This window comes from Euphorbia lathyris, chromosome 1, assembly GCF_963576675.1.
Source record: "Euphorbia lathyris chromosome 1, ddEupLath1.1, whole genome shotgun sequence".
Classification (NCBI taxonomy): Eukaryota; Viridiplantae; Streptophyta; class Magnoliopsida; order Malpighiales; family Euphorbiaceae; genus Euphorbia; species Euphorbia lathyris.
The window spans coordinates 95,115,407-95,139,420 of NC_088910.1; the positions used below are offsets into that span (position 1 = coordinate 95,115,407).

The following is a 24,014-nucleotide window of genomic DNA, read 5'->3' on the forward strand; positions in this document are numbered from 1 at the left end:
TTTAATGAATAATAATAAATTCTTCTCAGCCAAATAAATTTATAAATATAAGATTAATTAATTATAACAACCACTACCAACTAAAAATAAGTTATGTGATAGTTAATTAGATAATAACTAAATTTATTCCTAATATATCTTTTTTAAAAGTGCCGATTTGATTTTAATGTTTAATGTACGAAATGGTACAAATTTGATTTAAATATTTTTAAACATGATCAAGTTTACTCCAAATAATATAATTGAACAAAATGGTCTGACACTTATTTGACTGTCATATCGTAGTTGCAAATAAGATTATCGATAAATTGAAACAACTTATTATATATTATTTTTTTTTTTAGAAATAATTAAAATAATCACTAATTTAACTAAAATATATGAATACCATTTTTTTTTTCAAAAATGAATTTCATTTTTACTATAAGAAAAACTCAAAGCAGCAAATGACAATCGATTGAGTGACCATAAAAAATCTGGATTCAAGGAGGATGTAAAACCATTTAAGAAATTAGTAATTTAGGGAGGATCCAAAACATTTAAGAAACTTACGGGCCCGGTGGTTAATTCCATGAGAATGAAAGTTATGGGCTTAGTGGTTAATTCTGTGAGATTGAACCCATTTTAATTCTAACTAGATTCAATACTTTCTCAATCCAACCCAACGTAGTCCAATTTAATAAATAAATTAAAAGATATTGAATAAATTGGGCTGGGTTGGATTGGTTTGATGGGTTGATTGTATTTTGTACAATCATGCATGGAAGTGTATGTTCTTGAGATTTTTTAAGGTAAGGTAAAGTGTTTTGGAATGTAGGTATTTGTTTTGAGGTGTAAAAATAGTATGGTAAATAAGTGATGGTAATTGATTGGTTATGATGATGATGGTAAGATAATTTTATTTTCCAAAATTGCTCTTATATTTCTACATTATTTCCGAATACTAAAGATGTAATAGTAATTTTAAATATAACTTTAAAAAGACGCTAAACTATCACTTACATTACTTTACATTCCTTCTAACATAACAAGTATTTCATATACTATTATCATACTTCACTTAATTTACTTTAACTTACCATACTTTTAATAACACCTCATCCTTGTGTATTATCTCCATATATAACTTTTCATGACAATATGTCATGTGGAATATGGACTTATGGCTAATCATGCCCAATAAAAAAATAACAACAACTATACAAACTAGCCCATCAAATGAAAATCGTCTTATTCCTACAAAGAAATACATTCAACCCAAATCCCATCAATAATCCTATTAGGCTCAGACCCATCTAGGTCGACAACATGTAATCTTCCACCTATCGCAAATGTTAGAGTGCATTTAAGGGATCGTTCCCAACATATTTCAAGGAATCTCGAGACATTCATACCGTTGATCTCAATTTCCACATCATTTGATGCAGTGAGCATGGATCGAACATCATAAAACCTTCCACTCTAACAAAAAAAAGTTCAAAAAATGGTAGGAACTCCTCACATGGTGCCAACACCGACTAAAGAAATAGAAGACAACGACGATCATCTAGAGGGGAAAACAACGTAACAATAAATCATAAAAAAAAACCTAGAGCAAAAGTGTCTTCATGGAGACAGACTCAAACAATAAGTCTGGAACGCCATTGAGCCATAAGAAGCAAAAATCAATAGTTTCCTAGATAAAAAAGCCCTAGGAGCGGTCATCAAAGGAAAGGTAACTTCTAGTAAAAATACCTCTAGTCTAGCAAATCATCGAATCTAGCTTATGAGAAGTTGGAAAACACCTAAACTACATATGTATAAGGGGAGCGGAGATCCCAACAATAATTGCACCACTTTTAGGAGCATAATCAATGTTTACTTCAAGGAGGATCATATCATGTGCAATCTTCCCTATGACCCTGCTGGGATTGGCTCAAGAATGGTGCATGGGGCTTGTACTGAAATCCATTAACTCATTCGACCTCCTCAAAGACCTATTTGTTGTGAGGTTTATGGGGGAAGTAAAGGGTAGAAGAATCAGCTCGAGACTTAATGATGCTCACAACGCTCCACAAAATCCTTGAGAGGATGTTTGGGCCGCTTCCACCAAATGTCCTCTTAAGTGAAATCCATGAACTCAGAAGTGGCCATTGATGCCTTGGAGAAATGACCAACTATGAGCCTATCTGACATTAAATTTATACCTCTTCTCCCTAAATGATTTGAAAAGCTTATGTTACTTAGGCAGAGTTTTGTTAGATATGATGACAAATAAAAGCATGTCGATTATATAAAATCGAAAAAAAGAAATACAGAAGATACCACAACAAAAAAAAATATTGAGGAAAGCAAGTGTTCGATCGAAAAAGTTCACATAGACGGGACAAGTCTCCTCTCCAGTCGAAGTAGAAGAGAAAAGCCGAGAAGGGAACCTCGATAGGAAGGCCGAAGAGGAGGTAACTCTAGGCAAGAGGTCCATTACTAAGAGGATTCATATCAAGTTCAAGCTCCTAACCTATCCATAAAAGGTTATCGTTGCTACCATCCATCATCGATCGAACCACAGTAGAAAGCCCTGACGGGCAAAGATAAGTATTACAAATTCTACAAGAAAACTGGCCACACCACCAATGAATGTAAGCATTTCGATAGGGACGTGTTAAGCTATTTCAATAGGGCCCAACACCAAGGGTAGGACCAAGACAAGACGGACCCCAACATCAAAGGGACCAAACTCTTAGAAGGGATGACCCAAAATTGCCCGTGGTACCAAGGGGAAGTCCAAGTCATGAACGAAGGGGCTCTCACATATGCTGAAGAATGGCCAAGAAAGAAGATGAAAACGTCAACTAGGGAGTCTTTTCAGATGAATCCTCCACTGCGCATCGCGCACAACAAAGCCACACTGATCTCCTTCCATATCAACAACTTAAACATCCACCACATCCTCTTCGACATTGGGAGCTCGATCAACCTCGTCTCTTAAGCCTCTCTAACCGACATGAAATCAATAAGAACAGGCTTATTGGGGAAGAACAGATTTTTCCCCATGTACAAAACAGTCTAATCTTAAGTCTAATATTTATTTAACATTGCAATTTCAAGCCTCAATAATGGAAGATGCATTTTTTTCGGATGCAATTTCATGTTCTGGCTACTTCCAACCTCTAGCACCTGAGCACTCATTAAGACATGAAATTGCATATTTTCTGTTAATAAAAAAAGTTCATCTTTCACTAATGATATTTGAAATTACATTATGTAGTTAACGTTTATACTCGAAATTATAATGTTTTGTACGCAAAGGCTAAATATGTTCTCCTCTAATAACCACATGGCTAAATTTTTAACTTATCCGTATTATTCTAAGAAGTTGTGAAATATGTTTTGGACTATTGTGCTATTGTTAAAGGATAGTGGTTGAAAGAAAAAAAAAGACAAATTGTGTATTGTTGTGGACTTTCATTCTCTTTTAGCATGTTGTATTCTTGTTTTATATGTATGTTTAGTTTTAAATTTAGATACACGATAATAATTATTTATGAAGGTACTTTTTAACAATTTTTTTAACTAAAAGGATGGGACGCAAAGGAGAGGCCGGGCATCCCAACTAGGTTGGCACCCCCAGCACAAACCGACAATCCGAATACTATTAAAAGAATAGAAAAAATTACAAAGAATGAGGGAAAAAGGAAAAGAAAAAAGAATTAAAGAAAACGAACATGAGCTAAATTACAAATGTCATCAAACACGAAAGATTGGCAGAAGTAAGGAGCTGACGTCCGCCAAACAATTGACGAAGCCGTCTTGCCAAAGCTTGCTAACCAATCCGCCGCTTGATTACCCTTCATGTAAATGTGTGTGATTCGGCAGTTCATAGTAGAGACCCGAGCTAGGCATCTGTACTAATCCTGTTTAACCTACCAGGGAACATCCGTGGACTTTGCAAGAAGTAGATTAACGGCATAAAGAGAGTCTGATTCAATCCAGAGGTAACGCCAATCCCTCTCCTAGGCCCTGTCAACGGCAAAAATAATAGCCAATAGCTCAGCAACATGCGCATAGGTGTCCGGGATCGGAAAAGAAAAACAGCCCTTGACGAATCCCCTGCAATTTCTGAAAATACCTCCCGCTCCACCATTTCCCGGCGCACCAGACACTACACCGTCCGTATTTACCTTTGTCCAACCAGCTAACGACAACAGCCAACACACAATTAAGTGATCCAGAGCAAGCAAAGGGCGTTCACGGGGACGGAACTCGCAAATGAGGACACGCAGCCGACGCTGCAGAATTTGGATTGAAGGTAGCTCATCTTCAAATATTGTTGTGCTCCTAGTCTGCCAAATAAACCACAAGCTGGTAATAATCGCATGATTCCAGCCTAAACGCAGCCCACGCCTAAGCCGTACTGTTCGCACTGACAAGAAGAAATCAGCAAAATTCATACCCCGACAGCAAGGCACACCAAACATGTTAAATACCAGAAACCAGAGGCTCGTAACAACCGGACAAACGACAAAAAGGTGATCAATGGTTTCAATGTTGCATTTGCACAATTCACACCTAGAAGCGATATTAAAACCGCAAACCTAGAGGCTAGTCTGAACCGAGATGCGCTTATTGATAATAAGCCAACAGACAACCGATCTTCTAGGGGGGACAACAGCATTCCAAAGGAACCTATACCAGTCGACCGGGGCCGCAGGCCGAAGGAAGCGGTAAAGCTCCCACGCAGTTAGCTTGTCGGAAGCTGAGGGCTTCCACACGCAGGTGTCCGAGCCCTCTTTGTTTTGACTGATCCGTCTGATATTCAGCTGAATATGTTCGGGTAGCCGATGCAAATTGGTCCAAACATCATCAGTTCTGAAATTGCTGATAGGTTCAGAAAGATTGCATTGAACCTGAACCGGAATGCCAAGCTGATCCGATACCGCGACGGAGAAATCCATTAATCCGTCCAAAAATTCAGCGAAGAATTACTCCCAAACCACCAAACCATCACGCTTCTGATTTGAGCAATAGTGTCCCGCGTAGAAGACCATATCGCGGAATTTAAAATGTACCTTCGAGGGATCCCCGATTTCTCAAAAAACCTCGATCGTAGCAAGGTGGGAACGAACGAGTTATTTTGGATTAAATCCCAGCTAAACTTCCCAAGCAAGGCAGAGTTGAAAAGCTTAAATTCCTTGATGCCTAGACCACCTTCATCCTGTCTATTGCAACAAATTTTCCACGGAACCAAAATCAGCTTGCGAAGATCCCTGTTGCCTGTCCATAGGAAGTTTCTGACAGCTTTGTTGATTTTGGTGAGCAGGGAAGCAGGCCATTTATAAATAAAAAAAGGAGTGAATCAAGGCACCTGTCAGAACGGCTTTGATAAGAGTGAGACGACCCGCAAAGGAGAGAGTCTGCCCACGCCAAAGACTGAAATTAGCAAGGAATTTATCAACCAAAGGCTGTAGAAACCGAGGTCTTGGAGCTCCCTGGAACAGAGGGACGCCAAGGTAGTGATAAGGGAGAGAAGCTTGTCTGATACCCAAAATATCCATCAATCTGCTTCGATGCTGATTGTTGATATGGTTCCCAAATATGACCTCAGATTTATCCCAATTTACCGATTGACCCGAGATAGAGGCATAAAAGGCAAAAAACTCCCGAACACAATGCATATTACTAGCTGTAGCTCTCCCAAAGAGTAACATATCATCCGCATACAAAAGGTGCGATGGAAAGTTAGAGTCCCTGGTGTAGCCCATCTGAACAAATTTTCCTTCCCTCACAAGACCGTCCATCCATCGGCTGAAGAAGTCCTCAGCCAAGCCAAAAAGGATATGCGAAAGTGGGTCACCCTGACGCACTCCACGAGAACAGGCAAAGTAGCCTTTATTGCCCCCGCTGAAAGCAATAGAGATCCGCGCAGATCGGAGGATTTCCAGGATCCAGTTTCTGAATTGTAAGGAGAAACCAAATGCTTCAAGGACAGCCAGCATAAAGTTCCAGTCCAGAGTATTGAACGCTTTCTTAATATCTATTTTCAATGTCATATTCCCGCCAAAGCACCTCTTTTTAACATATTTATCCCCTCAGAAGCCGCTGCTATACAATGGTGGACGCTTCGACCATTAATGAACCCAAACTGATTTTCTGATACAATCCCTGAAGCAATCGGCGCTAATCTGTCCGAAAGTAACTTGGAGATGATCTTATAGCTGAAATTTCCCATAGCAATGGGTCTAAATTGGTGAATTTTATTAGCCCCCTCAACCTTTGGAAGAAGCATCATGATACTGGAATTCATGCCAGGCAGCATATAACCCATGTCAAAGAAGCCTGAACCATGTTACACACATCATTCTCGATAATTCCCCAAAATTGTTGATAAAACACTCCTCCATACCCATCTGGGCCAGGTGAACTGTCACGGTTCATTGCGAAGACCATGGCCTGAATCTCATCCTGTGAGGGCCGACGTAATAGCTTACCGTTAGCCTCATCTGAGACGCAAGGGGGGATGACCGCTGCAATGGGAGGACCCTAAATAGGAGACGCTAGGCCAACGTTTGGGTCGACTCCCCTTAGAGCCGCCCTTGGTACAACATATAATCTCATTTTAATTACCATATTGTGCCATTTCACAGTCCGAAACAATCAACCAATCAAGTCAAAATTGCAATACAAACCCAAGATCTATAAAAAAAAACTTGACAGATTTAAAGATCTTCAACTCTGGATTAGTTCCGAAGGCTATCATTTATCTCGCTTCAACATCGAGTTAAGCAACTCTTTGCTCTTGCTTTACATCAACGTGGCAATTTCTAGTTGTAATATTGTAAGTATTTGCATATTTATCAATAGAATGTATCTTTTTCAACGTTCATAAGTCTCTTTACAATTAAATCTCATGCCAGAGTGGGATTAATTACGAACTTTATATCGTTTTCTTCTTTTCGACTTTCACAATCCTCTGATTGGAAGTCAAAACGGTACGCAATCCTATTTGAATTACATTCCTTAATCCAATTTCGAGCTTCCAATTTATTTTATTTTCACATCCAAAAAAGCATTTTCAGAATCAATTTTTCTGTTGTCGACTAACCGTTATCTTTACAACAAAATAAAAACCCGAAAAAACGTTCTCAAAATTAATTTCCACATATTTGAAAACACTGGTACGCTCACAAACACAGACAGAAACAGAAAGTTTGATAAAGTAATAGTAAAGTTCAGGAACTTAAAAGTACATATTTTCTACTTCGTTTTTGTTTTTCAGAGAAGTATTGAAAAACTTGAATGTTTGATGGACAAATCAATGATATATATATTCAAAATAAACTAGTAATTGCACAATTCGTCCATTAATAAAATTGTAGGAATGGTCTCTCTCGAATACGCGATAAAGCGTTTTAGCCGACGCCGTGCTACCTCGGTCAGGGCCGTCGCCGTGAATCATTGCCGGTGAGAGGGTCATTTCCGTTGACCGGTAAAGGTAGTCCCCTTCCCGTTCTGTGGGTCTTGTGTTGTGTGGTTTCGTGTTGTGTTGAGGCGGTTATCGAGTTTCTGTGTTTTTCAACCTAGATCAGAGTCGATCTCGTGGTGGCCGTGGGCGGGTGAGAGAGAGGCACAGGGGTGTGCGACGGTGGTGAGGAGGCGTTTCTTTTGGCGCGGCGGGTGTGTGTCCGGTGTTGAGTCACTGTGGTTGCGGTTTTTTCTTGGCTGCGTTTTCTTGGTGCGAATTTTGGGGGTTCTGGAACCTCATTCTACTGGGCTTTCTGTTTGCTGTTCCAATTGGGACAGGTGTAGTTGCAAAGGATATCAGAAATGGAAGGGGAATTAGAGAGGCTCAGAATTGAAGGAGACGAAGGAGGGCTGATTGACTTGCTTACACCGGCCGCTCCAGAAGCAGTGATTGGTACGGGTCTTCGTTACTTAGGAAGATTTGTGGCAGATAGACCGCTCAATTTCTTGAGCATGAAAAACCGGTTGGCGGTTCTATGGAGACCAATGAGAGGGGTAGAAATTCAAGAGGTAAGCTCTAACCTTTACTCTTTTGAATTCTTTCATCCGATGGATAGAGATAGGGTAATTGCTGGAGGTCCTTGGTCTTTTGACCATTATATATTGATTATGAATGTCTGGAATTGGGGTGTGCATATAGATGATGTGAATTTATTGAAATATTCTATTTGGGTGCAAATTTATGCACTTCCTGTGGGGACTATGTCTGAATTAGTTGGCAAACAACTAGAAAATTTCCTAGGGACCTTCGAGGAGTACGATATAAATAATAATTCTGGTTTTCACAGACAGTTTATGCATATCAGAGTCAATCTAGACAGTGAATGCCCGTTGAAAAGGTTTAAAAAACTGAGGAGCACTGGAAATGTGTGGTCTTTAGCTACTTTCAAATATGAACGCTTAGGTATTTTCTGCTATGTGTTTGGTTGCCTGGGATATACAAAACGCTTTTGCGAGAGAGTTTTCAATATGCAGGGGGGCGAGATTCTGAAGGAGTGGGGGGATGGGCTTAAAGCCCTAGTAAGAAGAGGTGGAGATAATAGTGGGGAAAAATGGTTAATAGATAGCAATGGGGGAGGGGGGCTGAGGGGATTCGGAGGTGGTAGGGGAGGGAGATCGGGAGCTATGAGGGACATAACTAATACAGGGAGAGGGAAGGATGTGAGGGGGATGAACAAACAAGTGAGGGAGGGGGAGAGAGAAGTCATGATCTGTCCATTTACAGGGCCTTTCTTCAAGCCTTTAGCGAATGATGAGGGTAAAGAGATGGGGGGTGAGGAGGAGGGAGATAAGGGGGAAGATACTGAGATGGAACTAAATGATGTTAGAAAAAGAAGAAAGGAGGATAAGGGAAAAGGGAGGGAGGGGGAGGGAGAGGATAGGCAAGAGGGGGAAGTCTTTGTTCTTGGAAAGGATAAGGGGAGTTCTACAGAAAATGGTTCGGCGAGCCCTAAAGTACAGGGCCGTCGGGGGGAATGAGTTGTTTAAGCTGGAACTGTCGTGGCCTGGGAAACCACCGGGAAGTTCGCTCCTTAAAGGAGCTTGTTTCTTTCCAAAGCCCAGATATTGTATTTCTGATGGAAACACTAGTGGAGGACCAGAGAGTTAGTTTAATTAAACAACAGTTAAAATTTGAGGGAGCATTCCCTGTCAGTAGAAGAGGTCGTAGTGGAGGTTTAGCTTTGTTATGGAAAGCAGGGACTCAGGTGGTGATCAAAAGTTTCTCTGATCATCATATTGAGGCAATCATCACTAATTATTCACAAGGTGATTGGAGATTGGTGGGCTTCTATGGTTTAGCTGATCGTAGTAGGCATGGAGAGTCGTGGGAATTATTGAGGAGTCTAGCCAGAGATGCTTCTATCCCATGGGTAGTGATTGGAGATTTTAATTGCATTCTGAATTCTGATGAAAAGGTGGGGGGAGCGGTTTACCCTAACCCCTTAATGCAGGAGTTTGCCAAAACGATTGAGGATTGTGGTCTGAGCGAACTGGTTCTGAATGGGAACCGTTTTACTTGGGAAAGAGGTAGAGGGTCTGAGCTTTGGGTTAGAGAAAAACCGGATAGGGGTTTTGCCTCAGCTGAGTGGCTGAATCGATTTGACAATCATCACCTCAAAACTTGTATGACAGGGTATTCAGACCACCTTCCGCTCTCTCTTCATCTGGAAAGGGAGAAAAGTAGAAGTAGGGAAAGGAGATTCCATTTTGAGGAGGTCTGGCTTAAAGATCAGGACTTTAATAACTTGGTAAGAGGTCACTGGCGAAGTCAGAGGGGCAAACCAGTTCAGGAAAATTTGGAGGGGTGTGTTCAGAAAATGGCAGTGTGGGGAAAGAGTTTCAATATGCGGTTCAAAAGCCAAATTAGGAAATGGAGATTCCAAATGGAAAGATTACATGGTAGTAGAAACAGGGATTCCATTCCCGCTTATTTCCTAGCCAAAAGAAAACTTAATGATACCCTAGAAGCTGAGGAGAGTTATTGGAGACAGAGGGCTAAGGTTTTCTGGCTGACAGAAGGGGACAGAAACACACAGTTTTTCCATGATAGTGTCAAAACTAGGCGTCAACAGAATTCAATCACCTCTTTGACAGATGAGAATGGAGAGGTGATTGATAACCAAGCCGAATTATTGGACCTGGCACAGAGTTATTTTCAGAATGTTTTCTCTGTTTCGAATTTGAGTAGGGTTGACACAGTGCAGGTAATTGACACGTGCATCAGTCCTGACATGAACGATTCACTTGTTGCTCCTTTCAATCAGGAAGAGTTTAAACAAGATCTATTTTCTATGAGTCCTAACAAATCCCTAGGCCCTGATGGGTTAAATCCGGGCTTTTTTCAAGCCTTTTGGGACACATTGGGAGTAGACATGGGAGCAGCCTGCGCAAAGTGGCTTCGTGAGGGGGAATTTCTAAGTGGGATAAACGACACCACAATTGTTCTGATACCAAAGGTTGACAATCCTAGAATGCTGAAGGATTTTCGCCCTATCGCCCTGTGCAATGTCATTTACAAGATAATTGCAAAGGCCTTAGCAAATCGTCTAAAAAGGGTACTCCCTAAGATTATTGGTGAAACTCAATCTGCATTTGTTCCAGGAAGGTCTATAATTGACAATGTTCAGGTAGCCTTTGAAAGTATACATTTTATGAAGAGGTTGAATAGAGGGAAGAATGGGCAGGTTGCCTTAAAAATTGATATCAGCAAAGCCTATGATAGAGTTGATTGGGAATTCCTTAAAGCAGTTATGGGCAGAATGGGATTTCATGAAACCTGGATTGGCTGGATGATGTTATGCATAACAACTGTGAAATACAAGGTGGCAGTAAATGGGGAGTGCTCTGACCAAGTTGTCCCTGGCAGAGGTTTAAGGCAAGGGGATCCCCTATCTCCCTACCTTTTTATCCTGTGTGCTGAAGTTTTATCTAAACTTATCAGAAAAGCTGAAGAAGATGGGCTTATTTCAGGTTGTAGGATCTGCAGAAGGGCACCGGCGGTAACACACCTATTCTTTACTGATGACAGCTTTTTATTCTTTAGGGCAACTATTGATGAGTCTAGTAAGGTCATGAACATCCTGTCAGAATATGAAGTGGCTTCGGGTCAGGCAGTAAACTTGAGCAAATCAGGGGTTTTTTTCAGCCTTAATGTGACTGAACCATTGCGAACACAGATCAAAGCAATATTGGGTGTGTGCACTCCTCTCGACACAGGCAGGTATCTGGGTTTACCATCACTCATTGGGCGGTCCAAACGCAGGATTTTTACTTTCTTGATTGATAGGCTTCGCAAGAAGTTTGGTGCGTGGGGTGTAAAATTCCTTTCCCAGGCTGGGAAAGAGGTGCTTCTCAAGTCTGTAGCTCAAGCTTTGCCAACCTTTTGTATGAGTACGTTCCTTTTACCCTTATCTATCTGTGATGAGCTGCAAAAATTAATGAATTCCTTTTGGTGGGGTATGAAACCTGAGGGTAGAAGAAACATTAATTGGTTTGATTGGGGAAAATTGTGTAGACCTAAAGATTCAGGTGGGATGGGCTTTAAGGATCTACATATGTTTAATCTAGCAATGTTAGGTAAACATGGATGGAAATTACTAAAATTCCCAAATACTTTAGTGAGTCAAATGTTCAAAGCTAAATATTACCCTAGGGAGGACTTACTTCTCTCCAAATTAGGCAATAATCCTAGTATGGTTTGGAGAAGTATATGGGAAGGCATTAGTATATTGAAAACAGGGGTTGGATGGAGAGTGGAAAATGGTAGATCAATCAGAGTTTGGGAGGATGAGTGGGTCCCTAATCTAGAGGGTTTCTGCATAAATTCCTTCTTGGTCCCCGGAATGGAAAATCTGATGGTAGCAGACTTGTTTCTTGAAAATGGGAGAGGGTGGGATATGCAAAGACTAAACGGCTGCTTTAGCGAAGTGGAAGTGCAGGCTATTAGTGATATTATCTTGCCATACAATGCGGGGGAAGATATGAGAATCTGGCATTGGTCTAGGGATGGACACTACAATGTTCACTCAGGCTACTTGTCAGGTATGGGGTTAGTAGAAGCTAGCAGTGACCAGGATGGTTGGAAGAGGTTGTGGAAGTTGATGATTCCCCCCAAGCTGAAACAGTTTATTTGGCGACTGTGTTCAAAGTGCTTACCCACTAGAGCTCGGTTGGCCCAGAGAAGAGTCCCCATTTCAACTGAATGCCCAGTATGTGTGGAGCAAGAAGAGACGAATAACCATTTATTTGTTGATTGTTGTTTCGCAGGTGACATTTGGCATGTTGCAGGAGTTCCTACGCCGAGAGTGGACAACAGACACATTGACGAGTGGCTCCTGCAAGCCTTGAGCAACTCCAATCTGGAAGAATTAGTTAGAATCTGTTGTGCGCTCAAAGCAATCTGAGACCACAGAAACAGAGTCCTGTGGCACATGAGATGGTGGCCGGCAGACACGGCTTGGCGAATCAGCTTGGAGGTTGTTCTTGACTGGAAGGCCTATCAACAGAAGGCACCAGCTTCGGGCAATCGACAATTGCAAGCAACACACATGCAGGTAGTCCCACCGACGGCCGTTCGGCCACTCCCGCGCACACAGGGCGAACAGACGGGAGGTAACCCCTTCCCGCCAAATCCTCCCCAGAGATGGAACACGTCTAGCCCGGGCTTTATCAAATGCAACATCGACGGGGCTATCTTCAAGGAATTAAAGAGCAGCGGCATGGGAGCGGTTATTAGGGACGAAAGGGGAGCTTTTCTCTTTTGTAGTAGCAGTCTTATCCCTAGCATCAAGGAGCCACGAGTAATTGAAGCTCTTGCAATCCGCACGAGCTTATTATGGATTGCTAATATGGGTTTTTCTGCTGTTATATTTGAATCTGATGCTAAGGCTGTGGTAGATGTTATTCTTTCTGAAAAGCAAGATATTTCTGAATTTGGCATGATTGTAGCAGATTGTCGAGTCATGCTAAGATCCATCCCATCTTTTAAATTAGGCTTTATTTCTCGTTTAGCGAACAGTGCGGCTCATTTGGTAGCTAGGCTTGTCTGTTCCAATGCTAGCGATTTCTTTTCAACTATTGTGCCAGAATGGCTTGTGAACACTATTTATATGGATGCAAATCCATCATCTATTTAAGCTTCACTTTCAGGTTAAAAAAAAAAATAAAATGGTAGGAATCCAGTTAGGGGGTGATAGTATCAATATTAATTCATAGAGTAGACAAGAAAACATGACCGTGCATATTGTTTTTGTGAATTGGGAGAAAATATAAGTAATATATCATCCATACAATATTTAATTTTCTAAGAGATAATTTACAGAAGTTATACGTTTCTACATCTAATTTAGTAATATTAAAACAAACAGCATATGATTCTTTTCCTATGCATAATAACATACATCCGACCTAATTAATTCTATATCTTTTCGTATGGGGTTATACAAGAGGCTTCACTAGTGGACTGTGTTTGCAAAATTGTGAGCCTAAAACCCATCTCATCATCATCTAATTAATGAAACGGCAGGCTATTGTTGATAGGGGGCTTGCGTTTAGCCTTTTTAAATCCACTGTAATCTTTGTGCATTAAGCTAACCATCTCTTTAGTTGCTTCAACCAGTAGCCTTTCTTCTTTGGAAGAAATTACTACTCTCTCTCTTCTTCCATTTCCCCAATTCAATTTCTTCATATGCTTCTGCATTAAACAAATACATCAGTACTTTAATAGGAAAAGTTTGATAATAAAATTTATTTGACTGCATAGCCGTGACTTAAAGTCGCTTAAGCTATATCTCAAGTTGGAATCCTAGTATAGGCAGAAAGTTTTAATTAGGAGATCTTCCATTTAAAGGGTATTTGATGAGCCTGGAACACAGAGAAATTGGACAAACTAAAAGAAAATTAGTACCTGATCATTGTTGATATGTTGGTGTTGTGATAGTGGAAGAGAGTTGTGTAGTTCATTATTCTCCTTCTTTCCTGCATATAATGTAAGACCAACTTCACATCCTACAAATTTGGTATATAAAACTTTAAAAAAGAACATATTTAAATAGAATTGAAAGAAACAAGACATGAATTTGAGAACAACTTGATTAGATTCCCTGAAGCTTTCAAAATTGGGAGTACATATCCTAATATTAAAAAATAAAAAGAAAAGGAATATTACAATACAAGTACTATATCTACACTACACATGATCACTAGCACAGTTCCTGAGTTTAAGACTGAAAAAAAAAAGATCTAATTTGTAAAATTAAGAAAGTAATCAGTGATGATTAGGAGAATGGTGTTTAGGTGGTTGATAATCATCTCCAAAAGCTACAAAAACACACTCTTTCAACTTGTCTCTAATTTTACATTTTACACTAAATCTATTCTTCTTTACTTGATAATATTCACATTTCATATCACCAAAGCACTTTGCACCTGATATTTCTTTCTCCTTCTTTAAAGCTCTTCCTCCATTAAAACTACCTTTTTCACTTTCTTTCTTCCTCTCCACTTCTTCAACTATCATTTTCCTTCCTCTTCCAAACCCAAATTTCCTTGCTGCTTTCAACCCATCAATAAATTCCTGTACATAATTATATTTATATTTTATTATATACAAAATATTGGAAAAAATTATCATGAAGATGTAAAAGGAAATCAAACTTGTAAATTTCTCTCAAAACTAACCTTTCCAGCTGTGGAAACAACACTATCTTCAGCCAGCAGAAACTTATTATAATCATCTACTTCATGAGCAAATATCCAATATCAAAATCAATATGAATAGAGATAATTAAAGTTGAATTAGAGAAAGAAATAGCATACCTTGATGAGCAAGAGAGCAGTCTTTGAGGGAATTCAGAAGAAATAGAAGCCCTATAAGTGATCTTATGTGCACCATTTCTGTGATTATCTGATGATGATTATTTGTAGGTTTGGTTTTGATCAAAGCTGAAAGAAAGGGAGGAAATTTTGGAAACCTAAAAGGAGGGTTTTATAGAGTGTGTTCAAACCTAAGTCAAAGCTAGGGTTCCGACACCTTGATAAAATTAATTTTAACTTTATTTGAAATTATAATATTGTTACTCCAGTCTAAATTGCAGAACTTGGAAAACTCAAAGCTTAATTTTTGTTAATTAAATATGATGGGAAACGTTGATTTCAAAAGATTGAACGTGGTTTTATGTTTAGACTGAACTGTTTTGGAAGCTAATTATGCGGAAAACTACTGGAAAATATCGTCTTATTTGTGAATGTTTTGTAACCTATATATGCATACAAAAGGAATATATTTATCGTTTAATGATTGAGGTTGAGATTGAGATTGAGATTGAGATTGAGATTGAATTTTATTTCCCATGCTGTTTGATTTTAATGGCAATCACACATAATTAATCTGACTGCATACGTTTTATTTAATTTAAGAATTATTAAAATTCAATTTTCTTTTTATAATTTTTTTATTTTTATTTTTCTGAGTTTCAAAGATTCTAACTAGAATTTAAATCCATATTTTAATTTAGAGTTCCAGCCCTAGTTGGGCATTGCATTCATTGGGTTCCATGTAGCTAGGTTGTAAATTATATATTGAATATTATTCTTTCAGTCTTTATGTAAGACCAAAATGGACTAAATTAAGTTGTAAAAGCTTATGATAAAATCTATTAACGAGTCTCACTACTATTTTATTATTATTATTAAATTGGTTTCTTAAAATGGTATCAGAGCCTTTTAGAATAAGTGGTCGAGAGTTCAAATTAATCGTGGCAACTCTCATTTATTAAAAGGATTACAATACATAGCAAAATGAGTCTATGTTGTACATATTTCCATCAAACCCAAAGGTATTCACGTATTGGGATGTGTCAGATATTATAATAAGAGCTAGTATCGATCTTTAACTATCAGCTTAGGCTTTTGATGGAATTGGTTCCTTGATCTATGCTAAATTTATAAGATCGAATATGTCCATCATGTAATTTACTCTTTGTTAGATGTGGCATTTAGATAATACCAAATGCTCAATGATAAATATATGAAGAAAAAACGTAATTCATAACATATAAGGAGAATTATTGTCATACAATGATGCCTTTTAAGCTAAAAATGTTAGGGCCACCTATCATAGGTAGTTAAATGACATGTTCAAAAGACTGAGATAGTGGATGTGTATACCGATGACACGATAACTGAACATGTAAATGAAGCAGACATGCCAAGGATATTAAGAGTCAGTTTGGTTTATCTATGGTGTGTGGTGTGTTGTTGCTGTTTGTTGTTTGTTGTTTGCTATTGGAAAAGTAGGGTCCCCTGCTTTTAGAAAAAAAAAACTACTTTTCATGTATAAAATGCAAACAGTTGTTCCCTAATCAAACACCTAAAACTAGTGATGACCCGCGAAGCCAAACCGGGCCGAATTCATTACACGGGCCCAGCCCATACTTAGACCCATGGTCTAGGATCGGATGGGACCCGAATAGAGCCCGAATAGAGGAAGCGGGTGAAGTAAGTAACTGCCCCGAATTCCTAAATGGAGCATCAAAACTCCCACTCAGAACAAACGATACCACGTTTGTTGCCACGAAAGCCACGAAAGGGACATGGCCAAAAAAGGAGTAACCGCCCTCGGAACGTGGCCTGGAAGGAGTAACCGCCCTCGGCGGTTACTTAAGAACACTTATAAAAAGCCATAAGGCCAAATGGGAGAGGTACGTTCACATTTTTCCCCGTAATGCTATTATTACCAACCTTCATACAAAGAACTGACTAGGTCGTCGGAGAGTTTTCCCGGAGATCCCGTCTCCGGTTCTGTTTTGCAGGTAACTCCGGCGGAGATCATCAAATCGGATTCAGCAAGTTATCATTGGTGCGGTGAAGGTGGACCTTTTTTACCAACATTTGGTTAAAGGTACGCAAAGAACATGTCAGAACCATCACGAACGACCGGCGTTACAACCAGATCAACTAGTATGAACTCAAGGGGTCCACGGACTGCGAATTCGCAGCCTGCGAGTACACAACCTGTGGTGCCTAGCTCGACGAACCCTTCGGGACAATTGAGTCCATTATTGGAAGTCCAAGTGCAAACTGAGATGGAGATGTCCAATAGCGATTTCGTCCAAATGGCAGGACAAGTCTTGGCTTCAAATATGAGCCAAGCGGCGGGGGATCGGATGATTGGTTTACTAACCGCAATCGCTGATCACAATAACGCCGTGGCGGCTGCTCCTCAACAACCTGTTGTCATCTCCACACAACCATCGACTACTGCCACCATATCTGCGCTTCCGCAGCCATCTCGAGAGCCAAATCAGATAGGTCAAAGTAGTCGCATGAACCCACACAGCCACCCAGGCAACTACTCGTATCACGATCCTAGTATGACGATCCATCCGACCTGGCAAACATCCCAACCGACGTCGGGAATACTAGGAATCCTTCCACTACAACACACAGAGCCTTTGGTTTGTGGGCATTCAGAGTTAATGACGTCTGGGGTGAATACGTCTGGGCAGGGGCACACTTAGAACTTTGATCCTATAACCGGACGGCGGCTAGAACCACGACGAGAACAAATCTCAACATCAATTGGCGGGTGGATGTCACCCAGAGTTCACCAGCAGCGGATGGAGGAGATTCGGCGAATACCCCATCCTGAGTTGGAAGATCAACTATGGAACATGATGGAGCGAATGGGGTACACGCCTAGGGCGAGAGCAGAGGTGCAGAGTGATTCACCTTTTGCTCCGTCGTTGCGGGAATTTATACCAGATCACAGGATAAAGGCGCCGGCGATACCTAAATACTATGGGGATCCAAATTCTGATCCTGAGGCTCATGTCAGGAACTACAGAGAATTAATGGATGTTGCCGGAGCGAGTGAAAGCATAATTTGCAGATTATTCTCGACCACTTTGGGCGGAGCGGCATCTGATTGGTTTCGGTCTTTACCTGCTGAATCTATTCACAACTGGAATCAATACAGTCGTGATTTCTGTGCAAAGTTCGTGGGCTGTAAAGCAGCGGATGTGATGGATAGGCAGCTGAAGGAGATCAAACAGAGGAACTATAATTCCCTAAGGGAATTTGTTGTCGCATTCAACGATATTCTGGTGCGGTTGCAGAACCCGGATATCGTGAGCATTCGCAACATCATGGCGGATGGAACCACGGATTGGAGCATGCGGGAGGAAATCATCCGCAACAAGCCGCGCACAGTGGCCGAACTCATGAAGATAGCTAAGGAATTCATGGAAGTGGACGATGTCAACAGAGAACATAGAGCTCAAACCCGGAGAGAGAGAGATGCTGCTAGATCCACTTCGGACAATCGGCGCCAGACCCAGTCCAAGGGTAATTTTGTTCGCAGAAGCGATCGCTCCTTTCAAGGGGGAGGATATCAAACACCATTGAATACGACTCGCCAGGAGGTGTTACTTTGGATCGAAAAGAACCCCCTGAAGAAGGATGTGAGGTTCCCCGAGGCGAAAGGCCGAACTAGTTTGGGGCGATATCCTAACAAATATTGCAGGTTCCACAGATTGAACGGCCATGACACGAACGATTGCTATGAACTGAAGAAGGAAATAGAAAAGCTGATTGAGAGGGGCAAGCTAAGCCAATTCGTAAGAAAAGAAACGATTGATGAGAAAACAACGCTCCTACATGAGGGAGAAGCAAGGCCCGAAAAGAAACAGAAGAAAGGGGTGATAAACGTGATAGCTGGCGGGATCTATGAGCCGCCAACAAAAAGGGCTCACCGTGAACAGCGAAAAAGCAACACGCATAGGGGGGATGCCCTCAATTACTCATTTGCGCGAATCACGGAGCCGCATGCGGATGCCTTGGTGATTACGATGGCCGTAGAAGGATGGGACGTTAAGCGGGTCCTTATTGATACCGGCAGTTCTTGTAATGTTATTACTCGGACTGCATTCAACAAGTTGGGAATTAATGACGAGCGAGTGGAACATACATTCATGGATGTAACTGGTTTTGGGGGTCAATCATCTCAAACAAGTGGACATGTGGTGTTGGAAGCAAAAATGGGCGATAAGAATCTAAAATGGCGAGGTGATCTAGAATTCGCAATTGTTGATCTCCCGTTGGCCTACAACATAATTCTAGGGCGTCCGTTCCTATCGGAAACGGAGTCGCTCATCTCAATGAAGCATTTGACATTGCATTTGCCAACACACCAAGGGCGAGTCATAGTTGAAGGAGATCAACTTGTGTCTCAACAAGCCTATACATTGTCACTTGAACCAAAGCCAGATGAAGAGGATAAAGTTGATGAGAAGTTGCCGGCAGAAGCATTAGGAGAAACAGAACTATTCGCCATCTCAAATGATAAGAATGTACGAATAGCGGCAGGACTCCCCGAGGAAACGAAGAAAGCCATTACTGAGGTGTTGATCCAATGCGAGTCGGCATTCGCCGCTCCGAATGAAGTGCTGAAAGGAATAAGTCCAGATATAGCAACCCATCGTTGAATGTGGACAAAGGTGCAACCCTAGTGCGACAGAAAAAGAGAGGACACGCTCCAGAGCGGCAGAAGGCGATTGAAAAAGCAGTGGCAGATTTGCTAAAATCGGATGCGATTCGAGAAGTCACGTATCCGGAGTGGCTAGCCAATGTGGTGCTAGTCAAAAAGCCAAATGGAACGTACAGAGTGTGCGTCGACTTCAAAGATCTGAATAAAGCATGTCCGAAGGATATGTATCCACTGCCTAACATTGATATATTAGTAGATGGAACTGCAGGATTTGAGGCTTTATCGTTCACCGATGTGAAATCCAGCTACCACCAGATACCCATGGAGAAGGCGGATGAAATCAAGACATCATTCATAACTCATCAGGCAACTTACTGCTTCAAGGTGATGCCCTTTGGACTGAAAAATGCGGGAGCAACATATCAACGAATGATGAACAAAATATTTTCAGACAAATCGGGCGAGAACTTCTCGATCTATGTGGATGACATGATCATTAAAAGCAAGAAGATGCAGAACCACCCGAAGGACATTAAGGAAATCCTGGAAGTGCTAATCAAATATGGCCTCAAATTGAATCCAGAGAAATGCACATTTGAGGCAAGAGCGGGAAAATTCCTGGGTTTCATTGTTAGTGGCAAAGGAGTCGAGGCGAATCCCGAGAAAGTTAAAGCGGTAATGGAGATGAAGACACCGAGGAACATAAGGGAAGTACATAGACTGAACGGGCGGCTGGTGGCATTAGGGCGATTCATATCATGCTCAGCTAGGAGATGTCTACCTTTTTACAACGCCATCAAAAACTCTAAGTCCTTTGAATGGACGGCGGATTGCCAAGAAGCATTCGAAGGGATAAAGCGACTGCTATGCTATCCGCCCTTAATGAGCAGGCCGGAGGATGGAGAAGATTTATTTCTTTACGTATCCGTCACCAGTATGGCGATATGCACTGTGATGGTGCGAGAAGAAGAGGGCCAACAATATCCAGTGTACTATGTGAGCAAAGTCTTGAAGGATGCAGAACTTCGGTATTCGAAGTTGGACAAAATGGCTCTCGCGGTGATAACCACGGTGGCTAGGCTAAAACCATACTTTTAGGCGCATACTATCATTGTGAGAACCGGAATTCCAATGCGGAAGGTACTGCAAAAACCTGACGCATCCGGCCGATTAATGGAATGGTAAATTCGCCTTGGGGAAATCGATATTCGCTACGAAGGAAGACCAGCACTAAAGGGTCAAGTACTTGCCGATTTCGTGAATGAATTCACGTAGGATGAAGATGAACGTCCAAAGGCACAAAAAGAAGAGTGGAGCATGTTCACAGATGGGGCATTGTCCACGGATGGAGCTGGACTAGGAGTCGTCATCAAAGGTCCGGAGGTTATTCGCCTGTACTATGCGGCAAAGTTAACATTCGAAACTACCAATAATGCCGCAGAGTATGAAGCAATGATATGCGGATTGAAGCTGCTTAATGAACTTACGCCAGAAAGAGTGGTGATCTACAGCGATTCTAAACTCATGATAAATCAGATCACAAAAAACTATCTGGTGAAACAAGAAGATCTGGTCAAATACCATCAGGTAGTAGGCAGATTGACGCATGAGTTAACACACAAGGGAGTCATCTGGGAAATGGTGCATGTTCCAAGAGGCCAAAACACAAAGGCTGATGAACTGGCAAAAGCAGCGGCGAGTAGAGAACCATGGAATCAAAAAGCATGCAATTTGGAGATAAGATCCGCACCGGCATTTGAAGTCGATCAGATTATGGTCATTGAAGAGCTGGAAGATGATGAAGATTGGCGGATACCCATCCGCCAATATCTGGAGCAGGGAGATTTGCCGGATGACAAAAGCCTAGCCAGAAAGCTAATTGGACAATCAGCGAGATACTCAATTCGAGATGGAATTTTGTATCGAAAATCATATACATGTCCATGGTTGAAATGTGTTAGCCGCAATGAAGGAGACTACGTACTGCGAGAACTCCATGAAGGAATGTGCGGCGCACATGAAGCATCCGCGGCGTTGGTAAGAAAAGTCAAGCTAATGGGATACTATTGGCCAAAGGTGATGGAGGATTCCCAGAAGATGGTAGCGGAATGTCACAGCTGTCAAATCCATGCGAATAAAAAGCACGTTCCCGGAGCCGAACAAATCTCTATAATGACGGCATGGCCATTCGCAACATGGGGAATCGATATAGTGGGTCCATTCCCAGAAACGACAAAGAAAAGGAAGTACTTGGTAGTCGCAGTTGACCACTTCAGCAAATGGGTAGAAGTGGAGGCAGTAACCGCTCAAACACCTGAACGAATGATCGAGTTCTTACGAGAGAACATTATCATGCGATTTGGAATCCCGCAAAAGCTTATAACTGACAACGGCACCCAGTTCAACTGTGTCAAGTTCAAAGCATACTGCGAAAGCATGAGGATCAAGAATCATTTTTCTTCCGTAAACCATCCCCAATCGAATGGTATGACAGAGGTTACCAACAGGGCCATGATTCAAGGGATCAAGAAGCGGCTAGGCGATAAAAAAACAGGTTGGGCGGATGAGATACCCCATATGTTATGGGCATACAGAACTTCTGTAAAAGCAGCAACTGGCGAAACACCTTTCTCGCTGGTTTATGGAGCCGAAGCAGTCCTACCTGTTGAAATCAAGTCGCCTACAGATCGAATAATTTATTATTGCGACACACAAAATCCTATCAACATTAGAGATGCATTGGATTCTGTTGAAGAACGAAGAGAAAAAGCTTACATGCAAATGGCAGTATACCGAAATAGGGTCAAGAAATATCATGACAGAAGGGTGCGAAAAGTGATAATCAACGAGAATGACTTGGTCTTGAAAAAAGCAGATAAAATACAATCCAGAGATGGCAAAGGCAAATTAGGCGTCAACTGGATCGGACCATACAGAGTATCCAAGAAGCTGGGACCATCAACTTTTGAAATAGAAGAAATGAGCGGAAAAAAGCTCCCGCGCACCTGGAATCTAGAAAATCTGCGTCTATATAAACGGGCCGGGTAGTTCAGGGAAATGACGAGTACTCTTTTTCCTTTTATGAGTTTTTTCCCACTGGGTTTTCTGATAAAAGGTTTTAATGAGGCTTTGATCCCACACATTTCATATACCAATGTAACAAAAAGTCTTTTCTTTTATCAATAAAGATATTCAATTGTTGCATACAGCGTCTGAGTACGGATCCTTTTTAGGACAACCACCTCAGTGTGTTATCTACAAACAAAAGGCGGGTAAATCGCGCAAAAACCTTATGGTTAAACTTAAAAACACATAAATGTGTTGCCTATTAAGAAAGGCGGATGCATGATTACGCATCACTCGCAAAAACCTTATGGTTAAACTTAAAAACACATAAATGTGTTGCCTCTTAAAGAAAGGCGGATGCATGATTACGCATCACTCGCAAAACCTTATGATTATATTATTTTCGAAAGAAAAATTATAAGATAAGGCATAAAATTAAGCGAATTAACGAGTACTCAAAAAATTGCAAAAAGGGTCTGGCCACCCTAGCGGAAATGAAACTAAACTACGAGGAAATACAAATATGGAGTCGGCAAAAGGCAAGGGTCACGTATGAAAACAAAGGGCAATAAGGAATAAAACAACAATTGCACGTATAGGTAAAGCGGCAAGCAAAAGAAAATATATATATACGGGCAGTTTGTTACATACAACAGTCCAGATATAAATCAAACTATGCTACAGCTTCCTCTCCTTCACCCCTATGGCCCTCCTCGCCTTCAGCGGCTCCCTCATCTCCTCCAGTGGGCGGATCTGCTTCAAGCGAATCCTCAACCCTCGAATCAGTAACCGCTTCAGAGGGCGGTACCTCTTGCTCAGGCTGAGAAAGGTCTTGTGGTGCCTCTTTTTCCGCGTTCTGAGTAGGGATCTCGCAGCTAATTGGAGAGTTCTGAAAACTCTGCCAATCTAAGAAGAGTACCTCATCCATATCAGCATCCTCGGCTTCCAGCTTGTCCCACTTCTCAGTTAGATCCTTTTCGGGTATGGGAACCTTGGGGCGGCTAAGTACTCGATCTGGATGCCCATGCTCATAAGCGGCATGAATTCGCTCCCCATACCAATAGATGCGAGCACCATCTTCGACTAGAATCTCCTCAGCTTTCTTCTTTTGCATCTCCAGAGCCTCCTTGGATGAATTTAGATCATCAAGGACCTTTTGCAGCTCGTCGGACTTAGCCTGGAGGGATCTGAGAGCTTCCTCCTTCTCGCTCATAACCTTCTGACAAGCGCCTTCAAGAGCCTTTACATTCCCTTGGACATCATCATAAAGCGACTTCTGAGTCGCCAATTCAGTACCAAGGTTCTCCAACTCTTTGGCTCGTTCAGCATCCCTTTGGAGAGCGCCCTCCGCGAAATTGATAATCTGCATATAAGACGGCTCGTGAATAAAAAGGGTGAATAGAAACATGCGATTACTATGGACACAAGATCCTTGAAAGGGAATGACAAGCATCTACCCCCA

At 41.3% G+C, this 24,014-nt stretch overlaps 1 protein-coding gene across 3 annotated transcripts; it reads right to left on the bottom strand.

The window, feature by feature from the left end:
* Nucleotides 1-13,245: 13,245 nt before the first annotated feature.
* Nucleotides 13,246-15,216, bottom strand: LOC136211723 (uncharacterized). Of its 3 annotated transcripts, none has more exons than XM_066002734.1 (5): nucleotides 14,818-15,216; nucleotides 14,680-14,738; nucleotides 14,476-14,575; nucleotides 13,907-13,977; nucleotides 13,246-13,693 (listed from the first exon to the last, which is right to left on the bottom strand). In XM_066002734.1, the coding sequence occupies exons 1-5, from the start codon at nucleotides 14,891-14,893 to the stop codon at nucleotides 13,511-13,513; spliced, it is 489 nt and encodes a 162-aa protein (XP_065858806.1). In that variant the 5' UTR covers nucleotides 14,894-15,216; the 3' UTR covers nucleotides 13,246-13,510. The 3 variants fall into 3 exon arrangements, with proteins under 3 accessions (XP_065858806.1, XP_065858805.1, XP_065858804.1); XM_066002733.1 differs by having other exon boundaries at nucleotides 13,249-13,693; nucleotides 14,428-14,575; nucleotides 14,680-14,735; nucleotides 14,818-15,211; XM_066002732.1 differs by having other exon boundaries at nucleotides 13,249-13,693; nucleotides 14,428-14,575; nucleotides 14,818-15,211.
* Between the last annotated feature and the right edge of the window lie 8,798 nt (nucleotides 15,217-24,014).